Below are 13763 nucleotides of genomic sequence, written 5' to 3' on the forward strand. Positions count from 1 at the left end.
TGCATTACTAGAGAAACATAGTATACATTTTTATGCCATGCATTCTTAATGTAGTAAAGGTTGCCCCTCTCCTGTGGCAAAGGTTTTCACATAGTAGAATGTAGTAAACCATGGCCGCTGCTGTCTGTGAGCAAAACAAACAAACTGCATTTATCTGAGTGATGAGAGTTGAATGGTGACATTTTGCTAAAATGAATATTTTAGCTTCCTGTTTTCTTTTTTCATTTTGTTCAAATCTCATAATTCAGAGGATTTATATACTTCAAGTATTTGCTGTTCTGGAATGGTTGGGAGGAATTTTTTTAAAACAGAAATAATGCTATGATGCCTCTGAAGTTAAAGAGACTGTGTCTGTATTCCATTAATATTGACTATAAAGGAGGAAATGCTATATTTTACTCTGTGAAGAGAAAAAGACAGCATTTCCATTCGTGCCTATTTGGCTCTGAGAAAGGAGAGGGGAGAAATGCTGCCTTTTCACTCTGCATCTCTAAAAAGAAGACAGATAGCTTTTATCTCCCAGTCTGAGCACTATGATTTCTGCCTGCGATTCTAAAGAGCAGGCAGCAGAGATTTTGTTTCCTGATCTCAGAGCTGATTGCCACAGTTCTGAGATCAGGAGATAAAGGGCTATGTCTGCCCTTGGAGATTATTCTCCAAAGAGCAGGCAGAGCGCTGTATTTATTTGTTAGCTTGTTTATTTATTCCTCCAAGCATTTAAATAAGAAAAAAAAAGCAATATGGTAATATTGCATGAAAGCTAGACAGACAGGATAAAAAGAAAAGTATATATGTCACAAATAAAACTGAGCATTATACAAAACATGGATTTAAAAATTTAGTAAGGCTCAGGGACCAGAAAAGCTTGGGTAAACTTAAGTTTTATTCTCAGTACTAAGCTATAGCTTAAAGCTACAGCTGCAGGAGCTGGTGGGCCACTTCCCACAACTTGCCAGGCTGGATCTGGGCTGTGGGTTAGCCAACCCTGCCATAGCAGCAGTGGGAGAAGCAACTAAGGGTGGAGGAAGAGCAAACCTAAAACCAAAATACTACAAAGCTAGTCACTGGTGGCTGTATTACTATAGTTGAATATATACAGAAGTCAGCAAACTTTCCAGAATTTCCCATGTGATAAACTGGTCTGAATTCACCCTGTCCATCAGTGAATCAACTGATTGTATATATTTTAATTTTTGCATACAGATATCATATACAGTGGTACCTAGGGTTACATACGCTTCAGGTTACAGACTCCACTAATAGTACCTCGGGTTAGGAACTTTGCTTCAGGATGAGAACAGAAATCATGCTCTGGTGGCACGGCAACAGCGGGAGGCCCCATTAGCTAAAGTGGTGCTTCAGGTTAAGAACAGTTTCAGGTTAAGAACGGACCTCTGGAACAAATTAAGTACGTAACCAGAGGTACCACTGTACCACACTTCATGGTCCTTTGGCTGCATTGCTTCCATTTTCTCTCTCTTTACACATGTGTGTGCTTGTGTGTATGTAGAAGTGGGGGGAAAAGAAGACAGAGATGAGCTGTAATCCAACAATGTTTCTCAATAAATCCTGTGTTTTTAAAACACTTGTATTTGCTTAGATTTTGTAGTTGTTTTTGTGTATTCCAGGTTGGAAAGGGATGCTGTGCAGCTCTGAAGGCCCTGGGAGCCATAGTTTGCATCACAGAGATTGATCCTATCTGTGCTCTTCAAGCCTGGTGAGAAATGAGGTGTTACAAATGCTGCTGTCTGAGAGAACAAGCCTTTTCTTGTATTGCTTGCTGTTCTTTTTTGGGCTACTTCAAAAGGTTAAAATTAATTAGCCTACTAAAGAAGAGCCCCTCTGTACCCAAAACTTCACAATCTGAGGCTATACATGCAAGAAGACATAAAGCTTCAGGGAATTTTCCATTTCCTTCCATTTCATTTGAGGGTTCCACAATTGATTGTGACCTTGTACCTCCATATGTAAGAGTCCTTTCCCTCATAAGTTTGACACTGTTCTGTTAATAATGGCTAATGAATAGTTTGCCGAAATGCATTTGTCAATAAGAAGAATATTGGGGTGGGGGGAGGAGGAAATAAACATGTGAATATCCTCTTAAAGAAGTAGTAGATGCTAAATACTAGGATGGCCATCGAGAGCTCCAGCAGCACTAATCTGATGTAAGATGGAATAATTGTCAAACTCCAGTATGATTAATAGAAGCAGTAAAAATTAACTGGATATGCCATTTGACTACTTTGCAGGGTTTTTCTAAAAAGTAGGATAGAATGTCTACTTTAAATTTTGAACTCATAAAGATTAATAACATGCTGCTTTCAATAGATCTTGCAGAACTTTCTTTTTTACCTCTGAACACTCTGATCTTTCTCCAGAAAGCCCATTTCTCTTCAGACTGCCCCACACAACTTGTCCTTTTTCAGAACTGCTACAGATATCAGGAAATGTCGAAGTTATTTCTCTAGTCCCTGCCTACTGAGCATAGGAAGAGCTTCGGTGTCCAATCTTCTGTAACTTACCCTAAGATCAGCTGCTCTCGAACAGTAAAATGGCATATCCTGTTTCTCTTTATTTCTTCTGTTGCTACTGTTGTTTCAGGCAGTGTCAGTTATTTCAATAATACATGTGAAAAGGATTAATTTATTGGCAGTGGGTAAAAAGAAGGGTGAGGTATAAGTGAAACATCTATATGAAATGTTTGAAAGTATGAACCTTAAATAAATCATGTGTTTCTCCCTCTGTTTCTTCCAAATATAGACAAGGAGATAATGATCTCCATTTTAACTGTGTCTTGCTTTTAAAGAAGCAGAGGTTCAATTATTGTAGAATGGGTATCTAGCAAGTTTTATTAACAATATAACTTGTAGTTCAATAAAATGAAAATGCACATTAATGACCCCTTTCTTCAAAACCTTCACACCTAATAGCTGTTCAAAGCTTAGCTGAAAAAACACTTCTGAAAAATGTATTGGTGAAAACTGCAATGATTGTTATTCATGAAAATAAACTATTGCAGCACTTTTAGTCAACAGCTATATAGGAATGCATGTACATAACTACAGTGCGACACTGTCAGTGGATTCTCTAAGCATCAATCAAATGTTGGGGAACAGAGTTTGAGGTTTAAAACTTAAATAGCCAGAGCAGCTTGTTCAGTTTCACGTTGCCATGTTTGATGTCCCTTTAATCTCTTACCTTCTCTTTGGCAGCATGGATGGGTTTCGGGTAGTGAAACTCAATGAAATCATTCGCCAAGTGGATGTTGTCATAACTTGCACAGGTAAACCAATCTGGGAAGGACTGTGCATGTGTTTTGTTCATATTATTCCCACCCACTCCACACGCTGAAATCCTTCCGATTTTGTCTTTTTGCTCAGTAACAAGTAGTAGTATTTCCCCACTCAAACTGGAAACCCTCAAAGGATATAAAGAGGACATAAGTTGTATTGCTTTCTATTGTAGGTTGTATCCAAATAAGTAATTGTACAAGTAGAATGAGTTCCGCTCATGTAACCCCCTGCACCTTTACCATAGCTGCTCTGAGTTCCTCCCCATGAACCCTCTGGAACAGATTTGGAGGAAGGCAATATTTGCATGGGGGAGAAGAGGGAGGGAAAATTACACTGTGCAAGTAACTCATGCAGTTACTTGGTGGGATTCAACTCACTGTGTTGGGATTAAAGTTGTAGCTATAGATAAGGGGAAATTTGATGGCTCACCTGTCTGAGGCTTGCTTTAACTGCCTCTTTTTACTGCAGGAAACAAAAATGTGGTGACTAGAGAGCACTTGGACCGAATGAAGAATAGCTGCATTGTATGTAATATGGGCCATTCCAACACTGAAATTGATGTGGTGAGTGTCTGTTAATCTTAATTATGCTTTCAGTCATCTTAATAAATCCTAGTAGTTGATCCCTGCCTCAATCTCTCCTAGGCTAGTCTTCGTACCCCAGAGCTAACCTGGGAGCGTGTACGTTCTCAAGTGGATCATATAATCTGGCCTGATGGCAAGCGAGTTGTTCTCCTAGCTGAGGTATGTTGGCAAAGGCCTAAACAGAAGCCTTTATAGGGCTCATCTTAAGGAATTGTGTCTCTTATTTTCAGGTTCCCAGGGTATTGGAAGGCTAATCAAATGGGCGGCTAGCTATGTATCAAGGAGAAGCTGTTCTTCTGAGAAGAGAAGAAGATGCAGGTGTCCTTTGGGTAGTTCAGAGTTGTTGTCTGACTTGAGCTTTACAGCAGAGTTCCAAAGCTAGCCAGACCAGTGGGAATATGAAGATCTCAAAAGTTTTTGCTAAACAAATTTTATCCTCCTCACTGCTAAATCACGCCTGTCCTTTTCAGTTCATCATAGATCTTAACTTTTCACCAGGAAAGGAACCATTAACTATCTAAAAACATCAGTGGTTATTAGTCTTGGTCTGGCCACATTGCTCCTGGTTCAAACTATGCAGTTATATCCCAAGTTTGCTGGGCCTGAAGAGTTTAGCATTGCACTTGAATCTGAAATATTGCATTTCTGTTTGATGGTGCTCTCTGTGCACAAGAGGTGATTTCTCAAAAAGGTTTTTTGTTGCTGTTTCCCTGTCATTCTAGGGAAGACTTCTGAATCTGAGCTGTTCAACAGTTCCAACCTTTGTTCTGTCCATTACTGCTACCACTCAGGTACATGATTTAGCCTGCAGGTTCCCCTGCCTTGCTTGATGCTGTATTTATAATGTGTTTGTGGGGATGGAAAATATAAGATACCATATTTATATTAGTTTTCCAACTCAAGTCTGAGTAAAAGCCTAGTTAGAGGATTTATTTGAACTGCATTTTGCCTGTTAGTTCTGATCTTTAAATAGAGGCATTGAAAAATATTGTCCGCTAGAGTTCTAGAGAATATTATGTGCTCAAGACAGGTAATGCAGAGCATATGAACTTGCATATTTATTTGAAGTATTCATCACAGATGAAATTAAATAAAATGTGGATTTTGAAGCAAAGGCTCAACTAGAAGGGAATGACATGGAGAACTGAGCCAAATGATCAATTGAGCAAACAGTTCACCGTGGGAGGAAGTTGTGTCGATTGCTGAAGCCCCACCCCTTTACAACTTGAAGCCCTGCCTAGATCTCCCATTCATTTCTGAACTTTTCCTGTCTTATTGCCTACATGTGTTTCAGGTTTCCCCCCCACAATGAAAGATCAAGGTTCTCAAGATCACCAAATCCAGTGTCCTTTCATAGTGAACCTATAAATGAATGAAATACTTACAATTGCTGCTTCTCACTTATTATTATTCCTTCTTCAGTTTTTAAAAAGCAGCATAACAGTCCACTGTTTTGGTATCTGTTTATGCCTTTGAAAACAGAGTTTGCAGTCTGGAGAGGTTAAAAACTAAGGAAACAGAGTAGATGAATTGTTTGTTCAGCTGAACAGTGTTACACACATACAGGGGAGATTGGCCTTTCCCCTCAGTAAAATGCCTATATGTACCTTAGTTTGTTTAGGCACTAGGGTGAGTCTTAATAACATTTTAGCATGTTTACATTCCCTATTTTTTCCCTTACTGGCTCAGCAAAGATGCAACACATAGATTTCCTTTTCACTAACTCAGTGTATTCTGTACCAACAAACTCCTCACTGCAGTTTCAAAAAAGAAGCTAGATCCACAGAACTGTTGTGTCATTTATCCCAAAAGCTTGGACAACCACCTCTAAGCTCAATGTCTAAAGTATCGGTGCTGAACATAGACTACTAGGTTAGCCACCAGGCATGTCAAAACTACAATAATAACTTTTCAGAGTGTGCTGGAAAGAATTGATAAAGCCTGCAGTTGTTACTTCCAGCATCTCTCTGATCTTCACAGGCTCTGGCTTTGATTGAGCTTTACAATGCTCCTGAGGGACGATACAAACAAGATGTGTACCTTCTGCCTAAAAAGATGGGTGAGCAAACAATGGTAGAATTTTTAGCTGCTGCTTGTTGATCAGTGAGCGGTAGCCTCCTCTCTTGGAACACCAGGCTAGCACAGCATGTACAACTGTAATAAACATAGTTTCTTCACCACATGTTTGTGCTGGGCCCAGCCATGCTTTGAGAATAGGAAGGAATTTTTAAGAACTTTAGTATATCGAAAATTTTAGTATATACCGGCCTTATGGGCAATGCCCATCCATTTCATGTCAGGCTTCAGAGTTGAAATTTAAATGTTTTTAGATAACTTCCCTCTTTGTCTGAAATAGCTATATTTTTATTAGTCTGTTTGCTGTGATTGTAATCTTGGGTATATAAGCTAGGGATGTCCCATTTTGGGGATAATACTATCAAAAGATGGGAAAATAAACCTTTGAAATAAAATTAAAAATGCCAGGGGTCTGCCAGTACCAAAATACAAAATCCACTAAAAGGACTACATTGAATTTTAACATTCTTCTACATTGTATGGTATATACTTTTCAGGGGACATATATTTGTTATTTCTCTCTACATGTACATTGATTGAATGTCTTGAATATGAAAAATACAAGGCAGAAGCATCTACTGTACCCTCTGGCAAGAATTGTTAAATGAAAAACACCTGTTAAAGATTGAGTTTAGAATGAGAGATTCCAAGGTCATTTCACCTCTTAGGTTATAGCTTGTCTCATGATTGAATTCAGGGTAAAAATGTTAAAAGCCAAAGTTCCAGACTGAATGCTGTGGGGCAACACACAGCCAAAAATATACCCTGCCTATTGACTGTCTCTGCCTCAGTATTCATGTAATCGCTGATATTTGTCCATAGTGTGAAATAATTATAGATGAGCTTTGCTAGACCTGCAAGTGGCCTGCCTTATTGAGCCTAGCATTGGTGGGGAAAGCTTTCAGGAGTAACTGGTTAAAGATGTCTAGGCGCTATAAACAGGACCTTAGAGATTCTAACACGTCTTCCTGTATTCTTTCTAGATGAGTATGTTGCCAGCTTGCACCTGCCTTCATTTGATGCCCATCTGACAGAGCTAACAGATGATCAAGCGAAGTATCTGGGGCTTAATAAAAATGGACCCTTCAAACCAAACTATTATAGGTAACCTTCTCCATTGGGGGAAACTAGAAAACATATAGGGACTTGCCTATAATTCAGATACGACAACATGAATTGTAATTTTTTGAATAGTTTTGTTAGTGTGATGAGCAGGGTAGTTGTGAGGCTTCTCTGAACATCCTGGAAGGAAGATTGGGGTTCAGATAATAGTAATAAGTACAGGCAAAATAGAAAACCCTTCTAGCTTAATTGTCTTGAATGGAAATACAAACATCTAGTGCCAGCTAATGATGGATTTATACACCAGGCAAGGGAAGACTAGAATTGGACTGGCAGTTCTGATAACCTAAGGCAGGAGTGCCTCCACTTGATCCTGTGTCTTGGTGGGCACCCAGTGCTTGACTCTGGCTTTCTTTCTCCTTTACTGCAGGTACTGATGGACCATAACGCTGAAGGACCAGACTACATAATCTACACAAGAGCTTTAGCAAGAATATTTTTAAAGAACATATTTTTTGTGTTACTTCTAAAAACTTTTTTATTTTTATTTTATTCATGTGATTTTACTGCCCTCTCTTATTCTCTTTAATATTCCTCTGTCTTTGTGTCTGACTTTACAGACAACCTGGGATTTCCCTGCTGCATCACCACTAAAATAGTACAGTTTCAGCTCCTCAGCTCTATTACTAAGGAAAGGATTTCCCTGGGTAATGAAGGGCAATCCTGTCCTCTGCTCATTTTATTTTTTAATTTAAAACTTTCTGGAGCACCTTAGTTGTAGTTGGTAGAACTGCAAAATATTAAGAGTACTATTTTTTCTGTGTGGAATTATCTACAAATTCTAAATTGCCTTAACGAGCCCCAATTTATTAGCTGCTAGATCAGTGCTCCTTTTCCTGTACTGGAACAGAGTTATATCTTGTGGCCAGTTAGGTGTATATTCAACAAATGCCTAATATTGTGTTGTGAAGAAAACAGTGGGACAATTTCAAATACTATTTATTTTTAGTTAGGCTATTTTTCCTACATGAAATATGTAGCTGCATGCCTGGTTACACCAATCCTAGGTAGACTTTAACATTCTTTTTAAGTTGCTAGGGTGCTAATCTGAATTGAAATGGCTATTGACTATCCACTGTCTTCACTTTTCCATAGCTTTTATATGTTATGTTTTTTCTTTCTTTAAGTGAAGATGTACCAGAACCATATTTTAAAAGGCAATGGGTGAGAATTCCTTTTCCTTCGAGTTTGGACATTTTTAAGGTAGAATCATAGAATTCTATGAAGATATCAGTAATACATTGCAGAATTGGTAGGGGCCACTAAGAACCAAATCAGTCCTTCTGAGCTGAGATGGGTATCTCCTGTGCTCCATCCTTTCATTTGTCCAGCACCGGGGATATTTGGATGATGTAGTAGCTTAGCTTTTCATATCTTACAAAGCCAGTGTGGGGGACCTTTGGCCCTCCAGATATTGCTGTACTACAACTCCTATTCAGCCCCAGCAAGGGATGATGTGAGTTGTAGTTCAGCAAACAATTGGAGGGCCAAATGTCATCCCCCCACTGCCGCCCACACCTGCTATAAAGAATTATTCATTGTGTAAAGCACCTTCCCTCCATCTTCAGGCTCCATTTGTAGCAAATGAATATTGAAGGTGGAATCCCTTCCCATTGGCACTGCTGTTTTAAGTGCTCTGCTGCTTTAATTACCTTGGCTTAGGCTAGCCTATTCTGTCTGGTTACCTTGATGCACTGGTACCTCTCCTGCGAAACTACGGTGCAGCCAGATTTCACATTTTAGTGCCATGAAAGAGGAGGGAGCTCATCTTTAGAGAGGCAAATATCAGGCTAAGGAAGGTGGTTCAGGCAAATACTGCCTGCATCTGATCACTTCAGACTTGTGCTGAAGCCTCAAGGGGCAGTGATGAAAAGCTAGAGACTACTGTGAATCATAGTGAATATATGATCAACCTTGAATTTCTGTGGCTTTTTATGTAACCTTTGCAGAAAACTTGATGTAAATACAGATTACATTCCTAGTTCCATCTTCTTGAAATCTATTCCACTATTGTATGGCATTGGCTGTGGTCTTTCCTGATATCCTTCACTGAGGAGAATAATTTAACTGTGATTTGATGAGGAGTCTGAGCCACCAAACCTTTGCACGTTCATGCTTGCTCTCTCTTTCCCAGAGCCCTAGGTGACCTTTCTCTTGTACCTTTGGCCCCAGATGGCTGTCTGGTTCCTTTCTGGCAGCTACAGGGTGGCCACTTGGCCTTGCAGAATGGCTGCAGGCCATTGACTGACTTGAATGTGGGAGATCCCTTTGCCTCCAGCTCCTCCTGCCCACCCCCTTTTCCAGAATCTGACTTCCATTTGGCCAGGCCAAATGAACTCTGTTCTTCCTTTTTGTTGAAGTGATCTCAGACCTGAGCATATGTGCTTCCTCTCAGTTCCTTCATCAGGATGGCGTCTTAGTATTTTGTTTCTCAATTTCACAGCTCTAATACTACAAGTTCTGATCCCGGAATTGGCTTGGATCCTTCTAAGCCAAACAGAGTGCGCTCCCAAATGTCCTCCATGAAGCTCAGGGAGGGCCTCTTCATTCCATTTGTCTGCCTCTGTGTTGCAGTGTCAATAGATACCTTAGCTAAGGGCTTCATCTCTGTATAAGCCATGGAATAAATTCTCATGCCTGGCAACACCTCAGTTCAGTCAGAGGGAGCATGTTATAGCATCAACCCAGGTGGGGATAGGTTTATTTTGTATATGAATGATTTTTAATGAATGCAATATTATTCCTTGCAGATGAGCAATAAATCGTTACGCAAAATCTAAATAAAATGATTAGAAAAATACCTCTGGCTTGAGTTTTTAAATATCACTGCCACTGTTTGCGCTGTCCAAGGAAACAAGTTGCCAGCACACTTTCAGCTGCAAGTTTTATTCCATCCACAAAGCAAATCATTTATCTCATAGGATGTCTGTGGGTTGAGAAGATATACAAATCCCTGATGTCAGAGCACAAGGAAGAGCTTGGTCTCCCTGCTTCTCTTCCTCCCCGAAGTAGATTTTACAGCAGGAATGGAGAAACCCTACTCTGTGAGTCAGATGTGGCCTGTAGTTGGCCCTTCAGGGGTGCTCAGTGGGAAGCAGCTGAGGGGGGAAATGCCATGGTTTTTTAAAACATAACAAAACATACCAAAAATATACACTATGCAAATATGGGTGAGTCCTAATAAAATGTTATCAATCTTTATGAGAAAACAAAATTCTGTATAAATTAACTAGGGCAAATGCTTTTGTTGGGTGAAATGCACACTTTCAAAATGTTCCTCTGAAGTAAGATCTGTTGGAAGAAGATCAAAGTAAATTTTTAAAATGTTTCAGCAGAAAGGTAGATTACTGTTCCTTGCAAAGATGCAAAAAAATGTCCAGGCAAACTGCAGTTGCACGCATGCAATTTTCAGGATGCAGATGCATTTTGAAATTTTAGGTTTCAAATAGCTGTAGGACACAGCTTTGCAGTTCCTCTGTACTTTAACATTGCTTGCATTTCTCTGATGGAATTACTGATTACTCTTTGCCTTTTGCACAATTAGCATAGAGACAACAGTGATTAGGAGCTTTACTCTTTTAAAAAATTTTTTTAAAAGCTTATGGAGAAAATGGAAAGAAAATGGATATTTGAGTGGAGTTGCTAAGAAAAAAGCCCCTTGTTTTCATAGGAAATACCATTTTGTATGTCTCTGTATATGTTAAGAATGTGTGATTGGTGTGTTGATACGGCCCCAGCCCTACTTTTCAGGAAGGGAATAACTGCCATTAAGTTAGCATTAGAAACTCTGTTGAAATAGAATCCTATATCCAAGCTTCCAGAAGCAAACACACTTCTATGGCTGTCTAGCCACACTGGATGCAAAACAAACCTAAGCTTGTTCTCATTGCTAATAAAATAGAGATGGTGTTGGGCTTTCCATGCAAGCTTTAGTTGTTGAGTTCACATTAACATAACCTACACTGAACTATTTGGTTTTTTAAAATAAATAAATAAATAAATAAATAGTCCGTAACATTTCTATTCCTGTAAGTCCACAGACTTACATCTTGATCTTGCTTGCTATAGTCCAAGAAACTCTTCTCGTGGTGGACAGAAGCAGTTCATATTGTTCCCTCATTTACTTCTTTCTTGTGAACACATTTCACATATTTAATGTTTTCTATTGTTAAATTGGTGTAACTGAATATGGCCTAAAGCATTCTGCAATTATCTACAATCCTTTTCCTCAATGGACCATCCCTGATTCCATTGGACCCCCTCAATCTCAGATGTTCCTATTGCTATCACACCTTTCTGTTCTGCTTCTATATGGCTACTAATACTTTAGTAGCCTGGTCATGTGCATACTCGTTGGTGGTCCCCAATATTCTCAAGTAGCAGGCAAGTGAAAGGCTATCCCACCAGTGCTACATCACAGATATGCCAGTGATGCTATCACAAGTGTATATTTCAAGCATTTGTGGCTTTTGCCAATGTTTTTGATAAGGTAAGATTGTACAGTGCTTTTATTAATGTCCTTACAACTACCCTACTGCAGGCTGTTGTTTTTTTTGTTAAAAATCAGCTCATTAAAAGATTAAACAAGCTGAAGGTAAAAGTGATAGGATCCACATAGTGTTCAAGAAGGTTTTCTTCTGCACATGAATAAATACTAGCATGAGCTGGTACGTAGGGCTCAGCTTGCAGAGTGTTAATAATGAATGTCCACGGTGTCTCCCTCTTTCCAAGTTCAAGATGCTGTTAAAGATACATAGTAAGCAGGCAGATGTTAAAAACATGCAGCAAACTGTTAACACTGAATAGTGGCTTGCTATGGAAACTATTTAAATACAGTGCTGCATTGCAGTGTTAAAGGTACTGATGTATCTAGATTCATAGAATGTTTGTAAGGCACTGTAAGACTATGCTAAGAAACACTGCTAAGACTATGCTAAGGAGCCACCTGAGACGCCGGTATTACAGCCACCAGCCCATAGGGGCCCCTCATTCACGGTAGAGGAACATGAGGTGAGACAGGTTTTGAGGATGGCGAATCCGAGGAAGGCGGCTGGACCTGATGGCATCACTGGAAAGGTGTTGAAGGGCTGTGCGGATCAGCTGGCGAGGGTCTTTACTAAGATCTTCAATAAGTCCTTACACCAGTCTATTGTCCCACCCTGCCTGAAGTCGTCAACTATTGTCCCTCTGCCTAAAAAATCCACAATCAGTAGTTTGAATGACTATAGACCAGTTGCACTGACTCCAATCATCATGAAGTGTTTTGAGAAACTGGTGCGCCATCACATTATTTCCTGTCTTCCATCAACTTTTGACAACTACCAGTTTGCATACAGAGCAAATAGATCCACAGAAGACGCCATCAATACCACTCTCCATGCTGCTCTGTCCCATCTGGAGCAGCCGGGGAGTTATGTGAGGCTGCTGTTTGTGGACTTTAGCTCTGCTTTTAACACTATCCTCCCCCATAGACTGGTGTCCAAGCTAGAGGCGATTGGACTCTCCAACTCCACCTGTCTCTGGGTTTTGGATTTTTTGTCAGAACGTTCTCAGAGGGTTAGAGTAGGGTCACACATGTCCACAGCCCTTAGCCTTAACACCGGCTCACCACAGGGTTGTGTGTTGAGTCCCCTGCTCTACACTCTCTATACGTATGACTGTACAGCCATCTATTCCAGCAACAAAATCATCAAGTTTGCTGATGACACTACGGTGGTAGGGCTCATTTCAGGAGGGGATGAGTCCGCCTATCGGGACGAGGTGGAGCGGCTCTGTGTTTGGTGTGGAGAGAACAATCTGGCTCTTAATACGGCTAAGACCAAGGAATTGGTGGTGGATTACAGGAAAAAAAAGGCGGACATTCAGCCCTTGTATATCAACGGGGAACGGGTGGAGAGGGTGGTGGAATTCAGGTTTTTGGGAGTAGCTATCGATCAGGGCATGACTTGGAGCGCACATACCACTGCTCTGGTGAAGAAGGCCCAGCAGAGAATTTATTTCCTCAGACTTTTAAAGAAGAACAATCTGAGTGAGAGACTGCTGGTGTGCTTCTACCGAGGCTCCATAGAGAGCATTCTTACATACTGTATTTGTGCTTGGTTCTCCAGTTGTACAGCTAGGGAGAGGAAGGTGCTCCAGAAGGTCATAACCACAGCCCAAAGGATTATTGGTCATCCTCTCCCATCTTTGGAAGAACTGTACGGTTCCCGTTGTCTTAGGAAAGCAAATAACATCCTGCAGGATTCATCTCACCCGGGACACGGTCTGTTTGCACTACTGCCTTCTGGCAGGAGATATAGAAACATCAAGTCAAAGACAAATAGACTGAAAAACAGTTTCTATCCAAGAGCTGTGGCCTTTTTGAATGCTGTAACTCGATAGTGTGACCTGGGAGTTTGAGGGGTGTGGTGTGGGTGTGGCTGGAATGTGGTTTGTTTGGTTGTTGTTGTTGTTTTGCTTTTGATGTTTTAAGGGATGGCATCCAATTTCGTTGCACTTTGTACAATGTTGCATTTGTGTAATGACAATAAAGAATCTATTCTATTCTATTCTATTCTATTAGGCCTTTTAAGCCCTATCTCAAAGGCACACAGTTCTATTTAAATAGAATGCATGGATAATCGTAAAATCCTTATTGAGCTGCTTCACAAGTGCAACCCTAGTTACTGTAATAGATTTTCCCAACATG

The 13763-nt window shown here is 40.2% G+C and overlaps 1 protein-coding gene across 3 annotated transcripts in view; it reads left to right on the forward strand.

Moving 5' to 3' along the window:
* AHCYL1 (adenosylhomocysteinase like 1) overlaps positions 1–9875 on the forward strand; it is a gene marked incomplete at its 3' end in the record, with an annotated part of 48541 nt that extends 38666 nt beyond the window's left edge. The window contains exons 10-17 of one of the 3 annotated variants that reach the window (XM_081194187.1): positions 1629–1717; positions 3213–3283; positions 3762–3856; positions 3938–4036; positions 4600–4668; positions 5858–5936; positions 6937–7057; positions 7446–9875. In XM_081194187.1, coding sequence (XP_081050313.1) covers positions 1629–1717; positions 3213–3283; positions 3762–3856; positions 3938–4036; positions 4600–4668; positions 5858–5936; positions 6937–7057; positions 7446–7452 — 630 coding nt within the window. Of the gene's footprint in view, positions 1–1628; positions 1718–3212; positions 3284–3761; positions 3857–3937; positions 4037–4599; positions 4669–5857; positions 5937–6936; positions 7062–7445 lie in introns of those variants that run through there. The other 2 variants (XR_014008175.1, XM_081194188.1) reach the window with 2 other exon arrangements.
* Positions 9876–13763: the final 3888 nt, after the last annotated feature.

Source organism: Podarcis bocagei, assembly GCF_964188305.1.
Source record: "Podarcis bocagei genome assembly, chromosome: 5".
NCBI classification, from domain to species: Eukaryota; Metazoa; Chordata; class Lepidosauria; order Squamata; family Lacertidae; genus Podarcis; species Podarcis bocagei.